The following is a 25,472-nucleotide window of genomic DNA, read 5'->3' as shown; positions in this document are numbered from 1 at the left end:
TAGCTTCTGATAGTGCTGGGAGAGTGGTGCTTATGCTTGGCCCTCTGCTGTTCTGCTGCTCAGGTGTTTATGACTGGAGCTGGTCTTACCTATTGTTTGGTAGTTTGAAATTCCCAACTCTCCTTCTGCTCCTTCTTCCAGAATTGGTGTCCTGTATCACTGCAGATGTCAAAGCTGCTTGTAACTGTCCAGGCTGGATGGGGAATAGGTGAAGGAGGGGGTTGAAGCTGTTGGGAGGGCTTTTATGGTTTTAAAAACAGAATTCTGTGATGGGTGGAAGGGCCTGTGCAGTGTGTTGCAGGTGCTACCTTGGGGCTGTGGAAGAAGGGATGTAGAAGTTGGGGTTAGGGGAGAGACAATAAGATGTGCCTGCTAGACATGGGAACCTGGGAGGCAGTGGTGCTTTAAATGCAGTGCTCTTACTGTGTATGTTGTTGAAATAATTTAGGATCCTTTTCTCTGCATCTTGTGTATGTATCATCCAACAGCAGGTGAGACTCGGGTAGAATCAGGGTTGTTGTTTTTTTTTCCTGTGGTTGTGTTTCCCTGACAACTGTAATTCTACATTAAAGCAAACACTTTCTTCTTGACATGAGTTGCTACTAGAAAGGTGCATTTTAAATCATCTGAAATACAAGAATAAATTTTCACCTGAGTCCTCAGCAGCTGGAGGCACAGTTCCTAGGTTCTTTTCAGTGCACTTTCCAAGTACAATGAATTGAATGATGTAAGTTGGTGGTGTCTCATGTGTTATTGTCCTGAAAACTGAACAATGTCTCTCCTGTCACTGCTGTGCAGTTGCCTGATCTCTGCTCTTCTCCAGGCACTCTTCAGAAGGCACAATCATTTTTCATGCCTTCTAGTTGAAGTCTCTCCATTTTTTGCCTTTTGTCAATTTGTTTGGGCTTTGAAGCTGTTTTGTTGAAAACAGTCTTTGCTTGTCACATTGTTCCACATCTGTCCCACTACCAGGGTGAAGTACCTTTCCAACCAGTAGTGATGGGATGGGCTGCCACTCCACACCACCAAGAGTAGGAGAGGTGACTTGTGACAAGCTGTTCCCTACCTGAGGAAATGCAGCTGCTCTGGACCATGCTTGGATTTCTCCTCTGCCTGCTCCTGCTGTGCTGTACATGAGGTGCTTGAGCCAAGCAGCCAGCTTCACAGACAAGGTTGAAGCGTGAGTCTGAAATACTGCATTTGGTTACTGCATTTTTCTGTTTGAGTGACAGACTAAGAACTCCATAACAACCAGGAGCAGTTAAAAATTGTGTCTTGATCATCTGTATTGTTTTTCTTCAGGTTTCAGACACCCAGAACTAAAGATAATGAGATTAAGAGAGAAAATACAGAAGAATGGCAGCAGAGCACTCTCCTGGTGAAGGTAAGGTACCTTGGTGTAGAACTTGAAGTCTCTGAGGTGCCAGGAACTTTTGACTGGGGCTGTTTAGCTTTTATTGTACAGCTGAGACAGGTGCTGTTCACATGGCATCTGTGGGACATGGAAAGTCAGTCATAGGAACCAGAAGACAGTTTTTTATTCTACTCTGCAGTGTAAGGAAGGAAACTGCCCCTGTCAGACCTGTTCAGGCAGGGAGGGGTTATTTAGTAACACTCATGATAAAGACAATCTGATACCTACAACAGCATGTGAAGAGTTTTAAATGTATGGGGTAAAGCTGTCTTTGATGTCTCTCATTTGCTTCTGAAAAGCTTTTAGAAGTCTCAGTGGACCTACCTGAAATGGAGGTGAAAAATTCCCTGAAGTACAGACTGTGCAGCTGGGGTAAGAGCTAGAATTTACAGAGATCAGTAACAGAACTCTGTGCTTCTGTAAACCCAGCAGAAATGTTAGGTAAATCAGCTCAACAGAAGAGACAAAAAATGTGCCTTTTAAATAAATCTGGTGTGAGAGCAAAACCAGCCCCAAATGGCCTTTGTGCTTCACTTCCCAGTCTAATTCAGCTCTTTGCCAAGTATCTCTGGGTTGATGTTAGCTGTGAGTGTAGGTGCTGCTGTCACAGCCCTGCAGCAGTGCAGGGATGGGGAGGCACAGCCTGGCCATCAATAACCTGTGTTTCTGCTTTCCAGCTCCTCAGGTAGTGCTGCCAGTGGGGCAAGCTCAGCTGGGATCACGGCCAAGACCACAGTAAGTCCACAACTTGTCTCCTGCAACCAGAACTGCACTGTGAGGCACATAACCATGGGATGGCATTAAACAATCTGTTCATCTTTTATTTCTTGTATTGTTGAGGTCACCACAGGTGCAAAGCCATTAGGTGACAGTGTAACTAGAATTACTTTTTGGGACAGAGTACCCTGACACCATCTGTGTCATGTGAACACCTTGTGTACATGGACCTTATGGCCAACTGCTCCCCAGAGCAGAGGGGGTTATTTTAGAATCTAATACATGTTTCAGGGGGGGCAAGGCACTCATTCAGATGTGAGGATATTTGATTTTAACTAATTAAAAACTTTCTGTAGAACTCAAGTGCACATCTGTCTTAGGCTGGACACCCTGCAAGAGCAGGTTTGACCCCTGGCTCCTTCTTGCAGTTAGCAAGAGCATGAGGTCACCTTTGACATCCCAGGATGGGCATCAGGAGCAAGAAAAGGGACCTAACACTTACTACTTTACTTGTGAAGATTCATTTAGAGGAACAACTTGTCCAAAATGCAGTGTCACAGCACCTCCAACACCCCCTCCAGCCCATCACAAAGACAGAAGGTGTTTTCAGTACAGGCAGACATGACTGGCAAAGTTCCACTTCCATTTATTTCAAAGTTACAGGTAGCTTACAGTGTTCTTTCACCACTAAACATTGTTTATGATATATATTATTTGTGAATAGAAATATATATGTCTGCAGGAATAAAGCAAAGCCAGAAGCCCCTGATGAAGAGCTAGCACCTTCTTGATGGCATAGTTTAGAATTCCTCTTGCATTCTTTGCCCTGTGTTGCTTAGACAGTTAATTATTAATACCAAATTATTTTAGGAGAATTTCTATGGTCCTGCAAGGAGGACATTTTAAATGGAAGGAGATTGGTCTGATAATAAAGTTTAGTCTGTGAGCTATTTTATGCTATATTTTTTATATAAAAATATATTAAGTTTTTAAATTTTCAAGTACAGCAAATAAAATACTTACGGCTGTTTTGGGGGCTTAAAAAGGTTCAGCTGACAAATACATCAATTCTGAGGTCAATAACCATTCTTTATAATTAGCACTTGCCCAACCATTTCACTGAACTAGGTAATTCCAGTGTTTGCCAATGCAGCAGCCAGGTGTGAGGAGCTGTGTATCTGGAGTAAGTGAAGTGATTCTCCTTTGTGTTCCAGCTTCCCATGCACAGGTAGATGTCAGGTCAGTGTTTTTCAGTGAGGTGTTTTGGAAATTCCCCATGAAGGTTGTTGCGGGCTTTGCTTCACCTTCAGTGGGCAGCAGTAGGTGACACAGCACTCTGTGCATATGGGCCTTACCTTTGAGATCATTCTCTCAGAGTCTGGCTAACAGCACAAAGAGGAAAAGCTTCAGCCTTCTTCCTTTTGTCCCCTAGATTTGCTTCGGGCTGGACTGAGGAAGAGGAGTACACAAGAGCACAGCTCTGACCTCAAGGAAGAGTGTGAAGAAGCACAGACACCATCTGTACAGCTGGTAGTGGCAGGTGATGAACACAGGTACTCGAGTTCTTCATGGTGAGGATCAGCGTGGTTTCCATCTTCTTCATGCTTCCATGTCCTTAAGGTGCTCCCCAGCCTTTTCACTGTGGCACTGAGCCTTTTTCAGATGCAAAGTAGCAGAAAGTAAAGCAGTTGTAGTCGTTGTCAACTCCTTAGAGCAGCTCTGATGGCTCAGGGGTTTCTTTCATTCCTGAAAGAAAACAAGAGGCTTGTTAGAAGAAAATACACAAACTTATCTCTGTGTATAAAACAGAACTGCCTGGTGCACAAAGCAGACCTTGTTTCATTACCTATGTACTGCTCCCCATCAGCATGGCTGTTCAGTAGTGACCTGGCTGACAGCACAGAAACACATAAAAAGGTCTTGGGAAGCTTGTAGTAAAGCTGAAATTGGCACTTCCCAAACTTGACAGGTTTATCTTGCAGGAGAGTAGTTTTGTTGTAGCTGAAACTTGCACTAGCCATTGATAGAGACCTTGGAAAGCTTAAAATATACACAGTTCTAATGTATTTAGTGATACTGATCTCTTCAAATGCAGAGTACTCACCTTTTCTCAGTTTTTATGCTGGAAAGTCTGACTGGTTTTTCAAGCAGACTAGGAGGGGATCTTGCCTTTGTGTAATTTCTCTTCTAATATTTAGTTCCTGGACAGTTGGCTGGGTTGCAATGCAAGGCTGAGAGGTCAGAAATAAAACCAGTTTGCCAGTGACCTCTGCCTTTTTATTTTTTTAGCCACACTCCAGGCATCATGTCCTTTTAGAACATGGCAGCTGGTTTTACCCTATGTCTACTCAGGCTGCTCAGAGTTGTCTTCTTGGTCCTGTCCTCCCAGCTGCTCCTCACAAGGTTGTGCTGCTCTCCATGCCCTGCAGGCAGCGTCAGCACCTGCCACTGAGCACAACAGGTGGGTGTGAACTGGCCCTCTTGCTCTTTCTCAGGCCTTTCCCTTGGGTTCAGACTTGGCAGCTTTACCTTGTGCTCTGTCACAGGAATCACTTCTTTATCCCTATTTTCTATTTTTACTGAAATCAGGCCTTGCAAGTCACCACTCGTGTGTACTTCCCAGGCTGGGGAGTTTCGGGGACGCGGCCCTTAGCGTGTTTTACTAACAGTCTGGAGTCCTTAAGGCTGGTGACTCAGGAATGCTGCCCACCCAAAACACTCCTTCACCTGAAAGCACAACAGGGAAAACTTCCTGCCCAGCACAGCCAGCCATGCCCAGAGTGCCTGCTGCCAGGGCAGAGGCTGCTTGTTTTGTTCAAAGTAATTATGTGACAGCGAAAACAATGAAAGGTTATTGTACTCGTGCTCCACCCAACAATTACTACTTGCAATAGACAGTCGAGCTCCTTGGTCTGAATCAGGCACTTTGCTTTTTGCAGCCAGTTAATTTACTACAGTGGCTCATCTCTCAGGTGCTAATTCGGGCTCATCCTTTCTTTGAAGTTAAATGGATCCTTAGAAATGTCAGAGACTAAACAGTCATTGTCCAGGTAAACTTACATGTTTCCATATCTCTCCAGTCCTCTCGATTACAATAGTTTGTGATTTATTGACAGGTGAGGTAACCTTGTAGTCATCAGACAGGAGGCCCAGGATAGGATACTGATTCCTGTACCTGTATTCAAGAGAGTCACAAACCTGTTACCTGAGACCTGTCTCCTCATATCCAGATCACTAACCCTGATTTCCCACCCAGGCCTTGCAGTCATTCATCCCCAAAGGTTTCACTAGGAACTAAAAGGTTACAATCATTTAGATGTCACTTCCCCCCACAAGCCACCCCCTGACTGCTAATGCAGTGCTGAGTGTTGAATCCTCCCCGGATAGGAAAACCTATCCACTTGTTCCCCTGTCAGCTGAACAGGCCATGTTAACACATTTGCATAACCTCATTAATAGAGGCTGTACAAATCAGAAGGATGTGTTGTTAGGAAAGGTGAAGAACTACATTACTTCTTAGTGATGATTGCTGTTACACCAGGGGACTGACTGCCTGATAACTTCTCATGCTTCAATCTGAAGAGTTCCTGAGAAAACCAAAAGTAAACATTCAAATTGAATGATGTTTTCTGAAGATGAAGTCAGTAAAGTCACAACAAAATATTTGCAAAAATTCCTCTCAAAGAGCAGTCAAAAAAAGTTTGTCCTTCCAAAAGACTGAGAGAAGAACAACATTCAGTTAAAAAAAAATCCTAACCCTGACTGCTGGTACAAGGCACTTCCTGCTGTGGTTCCACCTACACAGTAAGTGGAAACTTAAATATAAAAATTCTTAGAAGATAAGTTGTTTTATTTTACCTCTTGCTGCTGTTTAATACAGGCTTCTTTCTCCTCCAACATGCATGTCAGTTCATGCAGCCGTACTTGCAGGTCACTGTTACTTCCTTCTCTCCTGGATATATCTTGCTGGAATTGGCTTAACTGAGACTGTAACAGAGGGTGTTAGAACAGTCAGGGGTTGGTGTGTCTTGAAGGGCACCTTTCAGTGCCCATCTAGGACCCCAGATGGGTTTTGGGGTCTTTCCTTCATTAATACCATGCACAGTAAGACCCAGTGAGTTTCAAACAGGGAGGTGAGTGGCACAGTGCAGTCAGAGGTGCTAACTGGACTGAATTCTACCCAGTGTCAACAGCCTAGTTTTATAACTCAAAGGTAACACAACCCTGAACCAGTTGAATTGGCTTCCAGGCTGGTAAAATAAGACTGCAAGGATTAAAGTGAGACATTTCCTACTTACAGTTCTCCCTGGGATTCCTGTTTTGTTTGGGTGTCTGTTGGCTAGTTTCATGCTTTATCAGGACACCCAAAACTTGTCTTTAGGAAAGGCTGCTAATCTGATCAGTCCCCAATTTACCTAAGGAATTACGGTGTTTAAATCACAGTTTTACTACCTTAGTGTCTCTGTACAACGTAACTGCAGCACCAGAAGGTACCTACAAGTATCTAAGGTGGATCTTTCCTGACCCTCAGTGAAAAGCAGCTGTTCCCTGCCCTCACAGCTCAGCAATGCCCTGGGCCACGTTCAACAGCTCACCCGGAGGCTGCGGATCTCCCGATCTTTGTCCTCCCTCAGGTTATTGATCATCTCCACGTAACGGCTGGAGAGCTCATCCGTGGTGGTCTGCAGGGTGGGATTGGAGCAGCTCTGCAGAAAATTAAGTATTTATGTTAAAACAAGAGCTTGGATCACTAATTTTCACACATGAACAACAGCTGCTGAACACAGAACACGTCTGTCACCTGCAGCCTGAGGTTCTGGATCTCCTGCTCCAGGGCCCGCTTGCAGTACTCCAGTTCCTTCAGCTGACAATCCTTCTCCCCCTCGGTGAGCCGCAGGCACAGCAGCTCTTCCTCCAGGCAGCGGCACTTGGCAATACTGTCCCTGAGCCCTTGCTGCAGAGACCAGAAGTGGGATGAATGCAGTGTTCCTTAAGGAATAACAGGATCACACACATACACCAACATATTCCAGGCAGCAGTCACTCAGAACACAGGCTATGGGCCAGTTTTGGGCTGACTGTAATTACACCGAAAATGTGTTTTTAGATTTACCTGCTGCTGACGATTATTGTCTCTCAGAGAAGCCAACATAGTTTCATATTCTTTTACTTGAGACTCTTTAAAAGCCAAATCCTTCTTCAGTAAGACATTGTCAGTTTCTAATTTCTGTAAGACAAAAGGGTTTGTGGTCAATAGCTGTAAACATTTACATATTCAAAATGCAACATACTGAGTAAGTGATGCTTTAGAACTTAGAAAATCATCTATTTTCTTGAAAAAAAACTAGCCCATCACTGTAGTGTCTGTGGCCTTGTGTTTTGTGGTAAGCACTGAGATCTTGGACACTGCTCTTTCAACTCTCTCCTAGAATGAGTTATTTGGTTATGAAACAGAAACCAACAAAAACACCCAAACTGAAACCACTTCACTGAACAGACTCCTTGCTCCACGCTGAAGATGACCCTTCAAACTCGTTCTCAGCTCCCTACACTGCATTTCACAAGTGTATGCTGTGAAGTTTCCAGTGGGGCTGAGGGCTTGGGCTGCTGTGGGACGTGTTCCTGCTTTCCCAACAGCAACTCTCCACCTGTCTAGCAACAACTCTCCATATCCAGCTGTATCAGTAGCTGTGGAGCTCCAGCTCCCAAACAGAGCTGCCCACACCCTGGAGAACCACTGGAGTTGCTAAAGCCACCAGCTGACCACAGCTTTCCCATGAAGCAGGAGACACAGCTTTGTCAGGAGTGACTGGACCTGAGGGCTCCCCATTCCTGGACAGTGCTGGTAAAGAGGCACTTGGGGTGTCCTCCTTGTCAGAGTTAAAAGCAGAAACAGCTCCATGCATTTACACCACTGCAGAGATACCAGCACCATACACACCAATTCAGCCCTTTCCACCTAATTTCATTTGGCAGGGTCTTTTCTTCTTTTGAAAGTGTTTGGGTTTTTAGGCTTCAACAAACTGAACCCCTGAAAACCCCTGCTAGAAAGAAACCTGCCCTCACCCACAGGATGAGTCTTGCAGGTCCTTCACCAGTAAAGCACCCGGGATTCACAGCTGAAGTGTCTTTGTGCCAGACTTCCTGGTGGCAGGTAAAACCAGAGGCTGAGGCAAGAGGGGCAGAGCAGTGTGACTCACCCCCAGGTCATCCTGCAGATGGCAGAGCTCTTCCCGCAGGTTCCTGAACGTGGAGAGCACGAGTCTCAACGATTTGTCTGATGTCACTCTCATCTAGGAATGGGGAAGAAAAAATAAATTACAAAGCTGATTAATTGATGTGCTTTGGTTACACTGTGCTTGACAGAGGGTAGAATAGAAACCTGCTGTTGGAGCTCCTGCTGGGCCTGACACATCTGCACTTTGCCAGTGGCTTCAGGTTTTACTTACTGTCTTGTAACACAGGACAAGATTTTTTAAGTGGAAGGAACAAGAGAGGGAAGAACAGCATTTGTACACTAATAAAGGGAAAAATTAATTGTGTTAATATTGCACAGTCATCTTTTGAGCATTTAGAGCCTTGTGACTTACATGGATGTAAAGAAATCACTGCCCTACCTGAGAAGCCACAGAGGAATGAGTCCGATCTGGCAGAGCATGCTTTCAAGGGCAAGAGGATTTATTTAAAAATTTTGAAAAATTAAAATAAATTTTTAAAAGATCCATAACAACCAACTCCTCCCTTGAAAAGGAAAACAAGATTCCAAACATTACAGGAGGCAACTGGTTGCAAAAGAAAGGCAGCAATGCTCGACAGCCCAACACTGTTCTTTTCATGCATGTGTATTAATTCACATTAAAATACAAATTGGTTCATTTCATGATACATTACTAACATTTGAAAGACTAAAAATTTACCTTGAAAGAAATCACAACATTTTTCAAATCTTTGACTCATCTGGAAGGGCTGAATATTCTACACACAATAGGTTTTGGTTTTTTTACACTCTGCACGAAAATCAAGCCCCCTGTTTCTCTTCCTCTGATACTGTCCCTTATTTGTTGACCCTCTGAATTGAAGAAAGCCACCAAGATCTCCACTGATATGGTGATTAACCCTTGTCCTATTTTTTTATCCTCACTGGTGCTATTATGCGACTCAGGCTTCAAAAATAACATTTCTCACCTGTTTGATTTTTAATTAAACTACAGTTTCAGTTTTTACTTACTGTTTTGTTGGTTTTATTGTGAAATACACTATGAGAGTAGATTAAAAGAAGGAATTAAGTCAAAGCAGTTGAATTAGACTACAAAAAGATAGGTAGGTCCCCACTCAGCAATTACTTAGTGGTAGAGAGTGCTGAATTCCACAGGTGTTGGGTACAGTGACATTCTCTATGTGCTTAGACTGGAGTCTCTGGGCACACCCAGCACAGCCTCCACCTGAGCAGTGTGATAGCTGACTCAGAATCCTGGGATGTAAAAACATTCCACATGTCACCCCATCTGAGAGGTCTGAGAGCACCTCTGCATGTAGCTGACAAGATCTGGCTCCCCAAAAGACATTTTAGCTGCATTTTTTTTTTAAGCACAGGTGTGCAAATGCAAGGCCAGCAGGACTAGAGGTAACAGGACACAATGTTTCAGATATCACACTGGTGAGCTGACCTGGCTTCCTGGGACAGGGTTCTAGCAGGAGGTCAGGACCAGCGTCCATCTACCTTGTAAAAGAATCCCAGAATAATTAAAGTTGGAAGGGAACTGGGAGGTCACTTTGTCCCACACTCCTGCTGAAAGCAGATGAGCTGGGAAGTCAGACCAGGCTGTGACATTCACAACTTCATTCAGATGGATTTTAACCAGGAAGTGAACACCTAAGCTCCAGACCAGGTCTGGACACACCTGCCGAGCAGTGCAGGTTGGTTTGGATCCTGTTCTAACACACCTACACCTCAAATGGTTCTGGAGATGAAGTGGGATTCATGCTCCAGCACTCCTGTGTTGAGTCAAAAGGCAGGGGCCAGTTCCAGTCATCTACCTTCAAGACAATTCCTAACCAGGTCAAGTGTTTTGCTGGAAAATACATTGCAGAGCATTCCAGTGCTGGGAGCCAACTGAATGAAGCACCATTACCAGACCCTTGCATTCGTGTCCCACCACCTTCCAGCCAAACCCCTGTGGCTGGTGATTGAAAAGACAGGCTGGGATGGTGGGGCAGCTGAAGAACAAGATCAGAAGAAAAGCCTTTATAAATGGAACGAAGGCAGAAATGGTTGCTTTGTTACCAAACACCATAAGCAAGCCTCAGAATTTGGTGCTGTGGTTTTACCCAGAACATTTGTAAGAGGTGAGGCCTAAGATAGAAGCATTCTGTGTAGCTGGCAATCAATCCAGCATGCAATTCAACACGCACTAAAGCACCTTCTGTCTGTCTTTAGCTTTTAAAGTAAAGTGATGGTACACAGCACAAATACATAATAAGATGACGGATCTGTGTTCTCCACCAAAAGCCAAGGTTTCCACTGAAACTGCAACGAAGTGCCAGTAAAGCTCAGTTTAAAATACACACGTGATCTGTGGGACCAACTGGGAGCCACCTGTATGATTCCATATCCTTTACACCAGAAAAAATGGAGTAAGCAGAACACGAAGTGAACTATGTTATGTACAAAGTCCCTGCTGTGTATAAGCCATTTTCTATTTTAAGTCCCTATAGGCTTCCACATCGCCCCTCCACCCCACTCATACCTGCAGGAGGTAACGAATCTGCTGCTTTGTTGCTTCAGACAGTCCTTTAGGAATTAAATCTTCAATCTCTTCAGTCTAAGCAAAGAGGGAGGAAAGGGGAGACATCTTGATTAAGAATTCAGCCTGATCATTACGTGGTTTCTTCATTAGTTACACAGCTCTACTATGAAAAACATGCTTAGTACAAGGCAAATAAGAATGAAAACAGATCAAAGTCTCGTATTTGTATGTGGCATTTGAAACTGAGAGGAAGTGATGCATGAAGCATATATTCAAATCTTTTATTTTAAAAGCAGTATTCAAAACAATCCTCTCTCAAGAAAGTAACAGCCCATGCTGGAACAACTCCCAGCACTTAATGATACGAGCAAATCTTGTGTTTCTCAACAAAAAGACTGTCAGGACATAAAAGATGACCAATGTGTCACAAGAGACACCCCCAGTGATTTGGGGCATTGCTTCATGTAGTTTAACCCTTGACAAATACTTAGTCCTAGATAAATATTCCTGCCACATACACACAGCCTTTCAAACTAGCAGAGGTGCTGATGAAAGCCCGATTCAGGAGCTGGCTGCAACAGCCTGCTCTGCCAGCTCATGTTCCTCTCCTCTCTCTGAGGCAGGATTCTGCACCTCCTGCACTGGTGCTGCAGCACATGGTGCTCAACAGCAGCTTTACTGGCAAGAGAGTGCAAGATCTTTGCAAAAAATGCATAATGAAAATAGACATCGCTGCACAGGTTTGTCTTACAACAAAACCATTATTGGCCCAACAGGAAAGACTTTCTAAAGACTTTGAAAATTTTACTAGCATACTGGAAAAATGCAAATTACTAGTTTCCTTTCGATACTGCCACGTTTGCAAATGCATGCCTAGCAGTAGGTTTCAGGCTCTGAATGTTATTAAAAGCAGGAATCCCTGACTAACAAAGAGCAGCATTTTTCATTTAAACTGGCTCCCAGAGCCACACCAGTGCTGTTAACACAGCGTGTCAGGGAACAGCTTGTGGAGAGCACACCTGGTGCTTACCTGACAGGTGACTTCGAAGTCGTGGTTCCTGTAAGACACAAAATCCAAGGGACCAGTTAACAGAAAGCTTGTTGAGAACTTGTAAGAATTCACCCCCACATTCACAACTATAAAAAGATTATCTTTAAAATATGGAGTAAGGAAGGTTTTGATCAGATGAAGAGCCAGTACCTGCCTTTTAAGGTGCCTGGCAGCAGGAGTTTTTAAATATGACTCCACAGAGAAGTATCTGAGCAGCCTGGAATGCTAACAGCACCCCAATTAACACAGGCTGATTATCTGCTTCTTGGGGCAGATCTCCCAGTTATGTCCAGTTAATCCCATTATATTCTTAATTAGCTAGGTGATGGTTTACCCAGAACTATGCTGCAGTGTTTCCTTAGCAGTGTCAGGTGTGCTCCCATTCCACTTCTCCCCTGTTTTGAGACCACTTATTCCAGGGAACTTATTGGAAAGCACCAAAGGAGCCTGGGAGCACAGAGGGGAGAATGAAGCAGTGGTGCTTCTAAGGGAGGGGTAAGAACACTGGTGACTCAGTACTGGCTGCTGTGATCCTGCCTTTCTTCTGAAAGACAATCTGTAGGGCTCTGCAGGATACATGCTTGGCATTATTTTGCATTTAGATACTGAGCTTTATGCCTTATGATGGCCAGGACATAACAGAACACCACGACAGAACAAAGGAAATGGCTATTTGGACATCTGGGTTGTTTCTTCAGGACAACGTTTGTCAGAGCATGCTGTAGATATACTGCTCTATGTGCAAACAGGAGTAGGATACAGAATTCTTACTGTGTTTTAGACTAAACAGTTTGAAAAAGCATCAAAATCAATCAATATTCTTGGCTTACAGCATTTGAATGCCCTCAGTTACCCAGCAAATTATCATGTGCAGTACACAGTCAGTCCTAGCTGTGGGGGAAAAAACAAACAACACTGTCCTTTGAACTGTGCAATGCTGTGATTGCTGGGATACCAAAAGGAGAGAGCAGACACAGTGCCAGTACCTTCCTCCTATCTTCTCCACGTGCTGCAGCAAACAGCTGTGCAGGTCGCTGGTCTTGCGGTGCAGCTCAGCCAGGAGCTCCCCGAAGTAGCGGCAGTCCAGCTGGTCACTGCTTTCCTGGGAGCAGTTCACCTGGCAGGTAGGAAGAGAATCAGAGCTGGGTTCCCTTCCTCAGGACAACAGCTGAATATGAAGATGCTCAAGTATTATGGATTGGCTGTTGGTTGCTCTAACAATTTGCTTACACTGCTGTTTTTCCTGGTGCTGAGCCTTCTGTGCAATCTGGGTTTCAGAACCACTCAGAAATCACTTGCTGCCCTCACAACAACCACCACACAAGTGTTCTCTTCCCCAGCAATGCCATCAGCAACACTCTAACAAGCAGAGACCTGAGAATGATGAACTCTTTCAGTAATGTACATGTTTCCATAGCTGTAGGGGGCAAGATGCTGTGGGCAGCACCTGGATAAAACCAGCTGGGTGCAAGATTCCCCACTGCAAAAATGGCCTGTGTGTTGCCACATTCCCAGGGCTTTTGCACACAGTCATGCCTTGGAGTATATCCAATGGCTGAGTGAGGAAGTTCTTTTCCTTCCCAGACTCTGTTTCAAAAGCATCTACAGAAAGGGCACTGACAGAAGCCACCTCCTTTTCTTAAACCCAGCAAGACCTTTAAACACCTCAAATGAAGTTCAAATGTTTGTGTATATGAACAATAGAAGAGTTTAAAGAGCAGCCCCAACTGAGTTTACCTAACCTGGTTCATGGGAGTTATCTGGCTCTGGAAGATTCCACATAGCTCTAAGAGTAAGGTCACCAAGTATGTTTGTCTCACCACCTCTAAAGTAAAGAGATGCACAGGAGGGACTGTTACACTCCCTCCCACAACTGAAATAACAGTGTATGTGCACAGCAAGCCTCCTGCAGCCCTTAGCAACTCCAGAACCTGCAACCTGCTGCAACATGAAGGGCAAAGGAAGCCAGTTTGGTGCCTTCCAGTGGGCCTACGTCAAATACTTCTACGTCAACTTGAAATGCATTTGGAATCCTCACTGATCAGTGCAGCTAGCTATCCTGAATTGATGTATGTCCACTTTATAAAGCAATGTCTCTAATCTCCAAAACTGGAAGCATAAACCTTACATTTGTTGTACAAAGACTGACAAGATGAAACCAGATAAACTCCCAGATAAAGAAACAAAAACAAAAGCCAGCAAGCCTTAACAAATTTAAAGGGAGGTAGAATGATGTTCAGCACAATTAAGTGCAGGTCTATGCCCATAAGAAATAGGAGACACCACCTAACCAGCTTTTTGGTTGTTTTGTTGGTTTTTTTTCACAGCATGTGCCAAAGTCTGGGACAGTTCCAGACAAGGTTTGCAATCCCAGTATACAAAGAAGTTGCCAGCAACAGACCCAAACTGATGGTGCTTAATGACCCTACTAGGATTTGACCAAGGACTTCTGAGATGGGGAATCAGCAGCTGTAGGTGTCTGTAAAGCTCTGTACTCTGCGTGCAAACCAGAAATACACTGGGAAGAGCAAAACAAGCAATCCAAAAAAGGATTCTTACGGGCTGGCAGGTCTGCACGGTGACCCTCCTGAGGGAGCCCCCCCCGCAGTCGTCGCCCACAGCCACGGGCATCAGGTCACAGGGGCTGCTGGTCTGTGTCTGCTGGCACTGCTGGGTGACCCGGGGCTGCTCGGGCTGCGGGCAGGGCTGGGGCACATGGCACTGGTCAGCCTGCTGGCACAACTGGTACTGCTTCTCCTAGAAACAAGAACCAACTTTTTTAAGCTGCTGGACACATCTTAATGAGATGGACACTTAATATGAATATAAATTAGTGAAATGTGGTTTTGCATGGAAAGACTGATGAGTTTCAGATACTTAGATAATCGTAATAAAATTCCTTTTTTTCCCTAATTGAACATGAGTTTGTCTCACACTTTCATACTTCAGGGTTCTAATTCCCAAATGCTAGTAGCTGCAAATGACAAGCAAAGAAGATACATCTTTCCTAACTGAGTTGTATGCTCCATTACGTTGTTACTCTTAATTTACTGAGGCAATGGGAACCCCTGGTATTAAATTTTAAGCATATGTATATCCTGTTTCATTAAGGATTTTAGAGGTAAAAAAAGAGCTCCAGTTGAACTCAGTTTTCATCACTGCAGTCAGGGAAGAATTTAGTACAACTGGCTCAAGACATTTTCCTCCATAAATGCTTTCAGCAATTGCAGACTCAGAGTGTCCTAAATGTAAGGGACACCTGTCTTGTTTTCATAATCAAGAAAAAAGCACTATTTACAAAACCACCTGCCAAAACAATAAACTAGAAGCTAATTTATGTTCCAAGTGAAAACACTGAAAGTTACAGATTCCAGCAAACTTACAGTGTTTCTCTAGATCATGGCCTTTACACATTTACTTAAAAAAAAAAAAAAAAAGTATTTTGTGTTCTACGTAGAAACATGTAAATGCAGATCCTGGGCTTCAGGTGATTTTGACTTTAAATTTACAATGCTACATTTAAAAGGTTGAACCAGCTTCCAATTCCACACCAGAACCAGAGCACAGGCTCTACCCAACACCCGCACAGCAGAGCCCAGTGGAGCAGAGTGAGAACCCAACCCTGACATTCCAGCTATGGGAGGAGGTTGTCCATTGGATTTGGAGTGAACTGCACCCTCATGAGAGGAGCACACAGGGTGTGTAGGAGCAGGAGACTGGGAAATTTCCTCCAAAACAACACTCCTGCTTTTACATAAATCTAGATAATACCCTGGGTAACAAAAACCAGATATACAAATAGTTTCCAGGACTAGACTGCACACTTCCATTATTTGATGGGAAGAAGGAAGCTGAGATTCATCATTAGCTCTATTTTTTTTTTTGCTTGTCACTTTAGGGTAAGGATATCACACCTAATTTATCTATCTAAAATCCAGAATGGAATGAAAACTTCTGTTATAAACAAACAAAAACTGCAAACAGGTAAGATTAATCACTCTGAAATAGCTTACAATTCAACATTTTTCCTGTTGAAAGTAACAGTATTTCACAGCAATAAATAGGAATATTTTTACTATGAACAAAATACCAATTCTAAGACAGTTTCTAGACAGCTCTATCAAATACATTTTTTTCAAGAATGAGTAAAAACAAGAAAAGAGCTAAAATCTCAATTTTCTCTTGCAATAGATAGTATTAATAATAACCAGATGATAATAATAACCAACTTACTTGGTGGGGATTTAACAGCTCATATTTTCTTATTGTCTTTTCATAGATGACATTATTTCCAGGAAAGAAATTCCCCCCTCTAAGAAATAATGGGGATAATTGCTCCTGTAAAACATTTTAATAAAAACATTCACAAATCTTGTCAAGTTCAGAATTAGTGCAATTTTGACTATAAATTAGAACTTGAAGACATATACTTGGAGATAGTTCTTTAAGATAAATACATTTGAGTCTATGTCCATATGGAAACAAAGTGACTCTTCTGCCATCTAGACAAGGTTTGAAATAAATGTGGCAGAAACAGTTAGAAATTGAAGCATGTTACTAGAGACTTACTGCTGAGAGGTGGGAAACCTGACTGGCACTTCTGTCCTCTTTTCACTCCCTACTGCTTTCCTCTCCCAGAGGTGTAGACCATGTGCTTTCAAAACATTTCACATCCCCTGATGGAGGCAGCTGAGCACTTTGCCCAATCAGAGTAATTAAGGGAAGAAGAGCTACACAAGCAGAACTGCAGCACTGAACAGTTTTCCTACCTGATCAGGATTCTCGATAATAATCCTTCGAAAAGTGCCCTGCAAGGAAGGAAATAAGTAACAATTCAGTGATTACTGCACTTTAATCCGTAAAATGTTTTATGCTTAGACATCAAGCTTACACAGATTCTCAAATTAATCTGAATATGAACCAGCTGTTCATGTACTGAGATCCCCTTGGTCAAAATCCCCTACAAGCGTTTTAAAGCCAGGGCCCTTGGACCCAAGGGAGGCAGTGTGCAGTCTGGACTCCCAGGTTTAGCAGTCTGTCTTCCCTCAATCACCTCCTGGCAGGTCTGAGGGAATTAGTCCCTATTTCCTGTAAGTACCAACAGAATAAGGAACAAATCAAAGCTGACATACTGGACTAGGCCTTCGGGATCACATCTCCCTGCTGTTCCACAGACACTGTCTTCTACTTACAGTCTTTCATGTTATCTATAAAGGTCAGCTGGTGTATATGGATGTACATCTAAAACACTTTTTGTTTCACCAAGGGAAAAAAATGTGTATTTTGCTCAAACACCAAAATAAGAGGGGCAAAGGAACTGCCAGCAACCCACACCAGGCACCACCCAACGCACCCAGCTGTGGCAACTGTTTCAAAACCCGGTCACAAAACTCCATCATTGACACCTATGAAAAGACACACACATGGAACACCTGCACATTCTCGAATGAAAAAATGAAATATGCCTTTTTAAAGGACAGAAATCCAGAAATGGCAGCAGTTTTGTTCATGTTCCAATAGGTTCTTTCACTCTTTTTCCCAGCACTGCCTACAAGCAATGGTGGGCACTGTCCTCCATTTTGTGGACTGCCACCAGTAGTAACAAACTGTACACATTGCTTGAAGTTTCCACATCCAGTTCCTTATCCAAATTCCCACTGAATCTAATCTAAGAATCAGGCAGGTTGTTAGTTTACAGCACACTACCTATTCTTCCCCACAGTACAGATTTTCAATTTTCATTACAAATCATTTCTTCCCTCAGCCCGTGGGCAGTAGTTGGGAAGTTTATGTTCAGTCTCAGAGACATCCTTAACTGGGTAAGAGTAACTCTGAAGTAGGTCAGGCTTCCAGTTGTGAACTGTTGCATAAGTTTAGGAAGCCTGAAGCGATCTTCCAAATGTCCCAAGAATGAATCATAACAGCACCAGAAAAGAGGAGCTGAAGTAGAAAAGAAACTGTTTTAGCAGCAATCATAGTAATTAAGAAATTGCAAAATTTTCAGTGCTGCAGAAAACTTAGAAAGCTGATTACTGCCCTCCTCCCACAGACTGAGTACTTGAGGGAGGGAACCCACCAAACACCAACAGAACTGTCTGTACCAGGACATAACTCCACAGAGAGACAATAGGGAGGTCTAGAAAACACAGCCCAATTCCTGCATTGCTCTGACACGTATGGATTTGAACTAAAAAGTAAAACACTTTACAAATGGAAGTCCACTGGTATTTCCCTCCCTGGTTCCAGAGCAGGCACAGCCTGGCTCCCAGCACCTCTGAGCTCCATGCTGAGCCGGGCACGGCCGGCTCTGCAGGCCCCCCCTTATGACCCCACCAGAGCTGGGGAGACCAGTCATTGTTCTTGCTGAGAGCTGACTGCCATGGCAAGGCACATGAAAACCAGATCAGCATTGTGTACAAAATTAAGACACATTTTCAATTCATTCAACTGAAAAGCTACACAAAACTGCCTAAACTAAACCTCACTGCCGCAGGGCTGTGGAACACCCAACTCCTGGTGTCTGGTCCGGAGAGGACAATGTGGAAGGTTCTCCTATCTAGCTGCCCGTGTGTTCTCAGAGGAACATGTTCAGAACAGTGAACACTAGAGCATTTTAAGTTTAATATTCAAAAGGACTGGCTAATCACCTGCAGAATATTATACAAAGCTAAGAATGCTTTGTTTGGATAAAATTATGCTTATTTGTAAGATACCCAAACTCTTTCATTTCCAAAGAACTTTGATGCAGATACATTTCCCTCACTCCCTCACAAACACGGATTTGCCTGCCCTTCCTCCCATACCTGCCCAGCAGGCTGGACTTGCACAGGCTGGGAGGGAACAGAAACTCGGACTGGGTGCCAGCCTGACCTCCCCACAGGCAGCTCCTGGCCCTGCAGGGGATGCCACCCCAAGGCCACTGGAGCTGCTCCCTCAGCAGGGCTGGTGTGCTGCTGGAGGTACTGCTGTGGAGGACAACCTCGGGATATCTCCAGCTTCCCATCCTTCCCAAGGGGCACAGCTCAGGCTACTTACTCTCTGTCATCTCCTGTAGTGCTCTCCAGATGTAACATTTTGTAGCTGGGAGAAGGATGGGGATTCTAACTGGGAGAGTCCAGTGCTGCTGTGGATTTCAGTAGCACAACTGGGTTTGGGATTTAAAACAACCTGACCGGTCATTCAGGATCTGTGTTTATGAGGATAATTTCAAAAGGCATATGCTAACACTTCCATGATGATTTTTTTCTAGTCTTTAGGATTTTAAAATAAACATTTGATAGATTTACCTAGGTACCATGTGCAAATTTTATAAAAAACCCACACAAACAGTGTGCTTTTATTTCAACAAGCTTCCCTTAGCTTCAGACAAACCAGTGATTAAGAATTTCATGTGTCAAAACCTCTTACCCATAACGTATTGTCTTGTTAATTGCAAGCAATCCAGTCATCTCATCAGAATTTATGAGTTACATTTGGCAGCTGAAATACGGAAATGGCAGGTGATGTTTGAAGGCTCTTTCCAACAATGCAGACAAATCCCACAAGCTGGTTAATATTATACAATTCTCACAATGGGTGGCGAGAGCCCTTCACGCTGCACAGAACCCAGCCCAGCCAGGAAAAGATCCTGCTCACAAGATTTCTCACATGGATAGACTACTCCTACACAGCCTATCAGATGTGTGCCCTCTGCTCTGACAGCAGACACCTCCTGTGTGCCACTTCATCTGTTATTTTTTCATGACTACAGTGAAAGGGTTCGGACATTTAAGCTATACTGGAAGATAATTTATTCTGAACAACATTATTCATTTAGATCAAGCAGATGAGAGCAAAGTTTGCCATGAATCACTCCAGATGAAGCTTGCCACGGCTGGGAGTAGCATTTGGCTTCTACATCAAGGATAAAATAAAATTAGACCAAAAAAAGTGAAGAAAACTGAACCCTGAATTACAAAATACACAATGACACGAACTAGACACACACACCAGCCTCAAATTTCCCTTCCCTCTAGATTTTTTAAAATTTACATAAACACAACAGCACAAACCAACCACGCGATCCCAACAGCAAAGCAGACATTGGTTATCACTAATCTACAAAGCTCTGCAGAAGTAAACTAAACATTGCTCAAAGGCAGCCCTTTGCCTTATCAAGAAGCTTAAACCTCAGGTCTAGGCTGCCACTGACTGAAAATGGAGTCTTTGAAACAGCTGTGTGAGGTAGGTATCATTACATGGCTCAATTTATGCAGCTGTGTGTCATCTGCTCAAAGGGCACCTGAATAAAAAAGAATTGTACTTCACGTTGCAACTCTGGAAATGTCCTACACTCTTCCCAGCACTTCTTTCTGACAACTCCCCTTCAGCATCAAGTATGCAACTTCTTGTCTACTCCCAGCTGACCTCCCTGTTTGTTACTGTTTTCTGCTTTAATAACTGCCTAATAATACTTACTAAGCACCTTCCCTCTCCACCATTAAAACTGCAACCCACACAAAGCCTGATCTGAACTACACCCTCGTTTGTTTTTAAAGTCTAATCCAGCAAGAAAACACTTCAGCAAGAAATTATTTTTCATCACCACGACTTAATGGATTCAGTGACTAAAACAGATGTTGAAAATTAAACATACTTCGTAGGGCAGATACAGCATTTGAGTCTATAATCAAATTGTCCATGTATTTTTCTAAGTGGAGGAAGCCTGGGACTGCAGGATTTATTCTAATGAATATTTAATTAATTGAATGCAATTCAGACTATCATCTAGCCTGGCTGAGCAGATCACTCATCTGGGAGGTAAGACCAGTGCTTACACTGCTGCCCCACATCTTGCAACAGAGGGATTAGCAGCTTTGATACAGTAGGAACGTGCCTGTCATACCCAAGTCATATAAAGCTGTTAGTGAAGCAGCTCCTTTCCAGAACGCACAGAAGCCATCCTGCAGCCCTTAAACTATGCAAATACAGCTTTGTAAGGAGATCAGATTTTGTATTGGCCTTAATCCCTATTATTTATCTTAGTTAAATATTTGTATAGCACAGGAAAGGAACTTAAGTAAGAGACAAACTTGAAAGAAACAGATGTTGCCATGTTGAGCGTAACATCCCAAGTCCACTTCTACTGATACTAGTGATGTGTAAGAAATAAAAATGGTTCAAGAACAAATTCTGATCTCCTCTTCTGTTTTTGTAGTCAAAGCTGTTCTTAAGACAGTGGATTCTAGTTTTAAGATCTAGCTACCAATCGTGTACGTCAAATTGATATTAAATTCCAGAAATACCTTCAAGCCATTCCCTGAACACACAGAGAGCTGCAAACCTGCTGAACTACATTGTGAAGACTTAAAGCAAAGCTAAACGAATTCTACTTCCCTGCCTGCTCAGCCACATACGTTATTACCACCACCAGTTCCAACAGCACCATTAAGCACACACACCCCTTCCAATTTGGTTTACTCGAGTAGCACCAAGTCAACCAAAGAGTGGCCTTGTGTGGATCCCACCCGTGGAACGGGAGCACCAGGCCTGCAGAAGCACTTGGGCCCCCACTCCAAGCTGGATTTTTACTGTTAAAACAGGCAAGATCGGTGAAAATACCGCAACAGAAGAAGGTACTTGAAAGTAAAATATATAGATATATATATAAAACAAACAAAAGGAACTGACTGATCCATTTAAGACCAAGTGAAAAGGCGGCCGGGCCTGAGGGCGGCGGCGGGACAAGCCGCGGGAAGCAGGGGTGACACCGGGGGTGACACCGGGGGTCCCTCGCTCCCCAGCCCCCGGGGGTCCCTCCCTCCCCAGCCCCCGGGGGTCCCTCCCTCCCCAGCCCCCGGGGGTCCCTCCGCCGAGACCAACGAGCCGCGTTCTCCCACAGGCGGGTGTTTGGTGGAAGGGCCGAGCGTTTTTCCAAGCCCCTCAAGGCGCACGGCCGGGCCTTCCCGCCCAACCTGAGGTAAAACGTTTTTCCCACAGGAAAACCCCGCGGGGAACCCCTCCCGACCCCCGTACCCGCCGGGCAGGGCCCCCGGGACACCCGCAGCCGTCCCGCCGTCTGTGCCCCCGGGGCGGGTTGCGGGGCGGGTTGCGGGGCCCCGGGAGGCCCGCGGGCCCTACCTGTTGCGGCGGGTCGCAGCCGGGGAGGAGCTGCTGGCAGCCGCCGGGCGAGCCGTCCAGCGGGGAGGCCGCCCGCGAGGAGCAGGAGGAGCTGACCCGCCGGCAGCCGGGCCCGTAGGTCCGCACCCGGTCGTAGGCCACGGGGCTGTCGTGCGGCGGGCCGGGCTCGAAGCACGGCAGGGGCCGCGGCGGCTCCGGGCAGGGCGGCGGCTCCGGGCAGGGCGGGGGCCGGCGGGCGGCGGGCAGCGTGCTGTAGTGCTGCTGGCGCCGGTAGTAGTGCTGCTGCTGCTGCTGGAGGTGCGGGGGCAGCGCGGGGGGCTGCAGCTGCTGCTGCCCACCCAGCATCCCGGCCGCGCTCGGGCACCGCCGGCTCGGCGGGCAGCAGGGCGGCAAGTGCAGGAGGGAGCCGCGGCAGGGCGGCGATTAGTACCTGCGGGAGAGCCGCGCCTAGGGCGGGACACACCTGCGGGCGGCAGAGCCCCGCGCTCGCCTCCCCCTGCGCGGGCAGGCGGCCAGCGCCGAGCGGGGCCGCGCAGGGACCCGCACCGCCCAGGGACCCGCACCGCCCAGGGACCGGGACCCGCACCGCGCAGGGACCCGCACCGCGCAGGGACCCGCACCGCCCAGGGACCCGCACCGCCCAGGGACCGGGACCCGCACCGCGCGGGGACCCGCACCGCCCAGGGACCCGCAGCGGCACCGCGCAGCACCCCGGGGCACTGGCAGACATACCCGCTGTGCGGCACATTCACTTTCCATTCCCCTTCGGGTCCTGGCCAAGGACTCGCCCGTCGCTGATACCGCCCTCGGTTCCAGGCTTCTGGCACAGCACCGGAATGAACCCGGGCTAATGGAAATAAGTCGGGAAAAATAAAGCGTAATGTTGTCTAATAAAGCCCTTTGTTATTCATCTATTTACGACGGGTGTAGGGGGAGCGAACACGCAGAGTTATCTGATACTCAATTAAGTGACTCAAATGCTGTTCGCGGGAGGTTATGAACTCTCCCGCAGAGCACTCGAGCTGCAGGAGCCGCTGCTTCTCCCCCCTGCAGCCAACTCGGCCTGCAGCAGGGCAGCCTGGAAAACCGGCCTGTTTTCTGAGTGTGGGAGCTCCTGCATCTGCTCACAGAGGACAGGCAGCCTTAGGTGTGCACACTGGTCCTCACAGGTGGACTGCAACTTGGCACTTGTCTAGGAGGGACCGAGTTAGTGACTTATCCAAATCTCACCCTGTAGGAAGTCTGAACTCCAGTTAAGTTCTCAATCCAGCATATATTTTGGTTTGGGTTCCTTTGCCTGCATCAGGCAAGCCCTGAGACCTGAACTTTGTTCTGCAAGGTAATGTAGCAATAACATAGTTGTAAAATCCTTAATAATAAACCTTGGCTTCTTCATTTGTCAGTTTGTTTCCCCTACATGCTTACTATGCTTTGAATTCACACAGAACAAAAAAGAGCTTCTATAAAGTACCATGCTGCAGCAAAACACCCTGGACATACTGGAGCAACCCCAGCTGTGCCTGTTCCTCATGGTGTCCCACTGGCCACTCACTGCAAGCTCTGTCTCACCAATCAAAAAGTGCTCACCAAATCTGCTCAGCAGGCAGTTGGGGAAGCTATGAACTTTAGGATGAGGTCCCACAACAATATTTTGAAGTACCATGACAGCTGGAGACATATTCACCTAATACAAATAACTTACAACAGTCCAGTCTCTATCTTACAGAAACCTTAATACATAGTTTTAAGCTTTAATAGGAAACTACAGAAACTACAGTAATACTCCTCAGGGGGAAAAAAGTGCTGTAATTGAAACTGTGGAAAACACTGCTGGTTAGCGAGCTCAAGAAATCTTACCAGCCTGCAGTGTAGTGCCCTGTTTAATAAAGAGTGTCCTTGAAATTTCTTACAAGGGTCAGCAGAAAACAAGCCCTCAGTCAGCCCATTGTAATGGAAATGCAAAAGAACTTCCGGGAAACTTTGTAGCTGTGGCCAGGATTATTGGAGTCATAAATAACAACACTAATATATGCACGGTGATCTGTACCAGTTAATAAAAGAGCCTCAAACAAAGTACTTGAATTTTAATGTGACCAAAGTTATACACACCTAAAACCAAGAAGATACTGCACTCTGTATCTTACAGGGTGTTGTTACCTGCTCAGTGTGAGCTCTTGCCCTGACAGCTGTGGCTAGGAAGAATAGAACTGTGTTTTGATACAAAAGAGAAAAGAAAAATACTCACTTAGGACCACTACAAGAAATACTGTATTCTGGTGTCTACCCTTAAATTCTTGACATTATTTGTCATATGGGGTTGGAAAATTGTCTTGAAGGGGTTAAGGAGCCAGCAAATTGGCAGGCAGCTGCACCCTATAAGCAACTTGATGAGGCAGAGATAAAAATCTGCTTTCAGCTGAAGGTTTTAGAGATTGAAGGGAAAATCAGAACCAGCTGGTTAGCAGAGGCTTCAGTTTTCTGATCTTCCCCTTTGAAGGAAGGGCCTTAATGCATATGAGGTTTGTGGAAGGTTCCTGTCTGCAGACACTGATCCAGATTGTCCAGTGCAGCCACTTTGTACCTATTAACCTCTTAACCCTGGGCTACCTGGATCAGACTGAGCTGATAGTGGGACAACACCTGCCAGAGTAGGAAATTCAAGGAAAATGCTGCCTCTCCCCTCATTCCAAATGGCTGGGACAGCCTGGCTACCAGCTCTGCTCTTATTTAACCAACAAAATGCCATTAGTTGCCTATACAGATGAAGAAAAGTATTTTCAGACAGGATGGCAAGTGTCTAGAACTAGCTGTTTGAATCACAGGTAGATAATTGTCTTTTAAAGAAGTTAAGTGTTTATAGCAAAAATGACTTTGTGATAATTGTAGCCTATTTTACACAGATCAGGCCTCATGATCTTGCCTTTTATTTTCACTGCTTGAATGAGCAAACTGTACTTTCTGATTTGTATGTCTTTGATTTTTTTCCTAAAGCTTTTATTTCTCAACTGCCTTTTTGCCCTTAATGCTGTATAGATACATGTGAAATATTTGTCATCACTCAGAAAACAGAACAGTGCTTTACTGCAAGTAGAGAGGTCAGTAGAACTGGTCAGAAGATGAAACCAGACTTTGCTTATAACATGAATGTATAAGGATGGAAAAGTGACAGGTCAGGGAGAGGAGGAAGAATGTAAATGCTTCTAGGCAGTGAAGTTAAATAGACTCTTGCAAACATAGGTGGCAGGTAGCCTGACACCTGGGAAAACAGAAAATCTGATCTTTTGACTGCAAAGCTGGTACATTATAATAAAACAGTGCTTACCTGCTTTAGAATATCCTTTGTCCTCTGATTCCTCTTTCTTTCATCAAACAACTACAGATGCTCTGCTTACAAACACCTCTGGAACTCAAGGATATTAGATCT

At 45.0% G+C, this 25,472-nt stretch overlaps 1 protein-coding gene and 1 long non-coding RNA gene across 4 annotated transcripts; one reads left to right on the top strand and one right to left on the bottom strand.

Moving 5' to 3' along the window:
* The first annotated feature begins 235 nt into the window (after positions 1-235).
* Positions 236-9,354, top strand: LOC127389683 (uncharacterized). The gene is made up of 4 exons (XR_007890695.1): positions 236-1,180; positions 1,303-1,384; positions 2,092-2,149; positions 3,564-9,354. It is a non-coding gene; the product is annotated as an uncharacterized LOC127389683 (long non-coding RNA).
* Positions 2,754-25,472, bottom strand: POF1B (POF1B actin binding protein). 3 transcript variants are annotated; one of them, XM_051630417.1, is made up of 15 exons: positions 22,049-22,617; positions 16,699-16,737; positions 16,163-16,267; positions 14,489-14,686; positions 12,916-13,046; positions 11,909-11,936; positions 10,879-10,953; positions 8,332-8,424; positions 7,245-7,358; positions 6,933-7,085; positions 6,727-6,837; positions 5,990-6,118; positions 5,645-5,718; positions 5,192-5,306; positions 2,754-3,877 (listed from the first exon to the last, which is right to left on the bottom strand). In XM_051630417.1, exons 1-15 carry the CDS (start codon positions 22,391-22,393, stop codon positions 3,872-3,874), a joined length of 1,716 nt encoding a protein of 571 aa, XP_051486377.1. In that variant the 5' UTR covers positions 22,394-22,617; the 3' UTR covers positions 2,754-3,871. The 3 variants fall into 3 exon arrangements, with proteins under 3 accessions (XP_051486377.1, XP_051486378.1, XP_051486376.1); XM_051630418.1 differs by lacking the exons at positions 2,754-3,877; positions 22,049-22,617 and adding exons at positions 22,781-22,895; positions 25,371-25,472 and having other exon boundaries at positions 5,171-5,306; XM_051630416.1 differs by lacking the exon at positions 2,754-3,877 and having other exon boundaries at positions 5,171-5,306.

Source organism: Apus apus, chromosome 12 (assembly GCF_020740795.1).
Source record: "Apus apus isolate bApuApu2 chromosome 12, bApuApu2.pri.cur, whole genome shotgun sequence".
Lineage (NCBI taxonomy): Eukaryota > Metazoa > Chordata > Aves > Apodiformes > Apodidae > Apus > Apus apus.
Note: the sequence above shows the minus strand (reverse complement) of the source record. Positions and strands in the feature narration are given on the sequence as shown.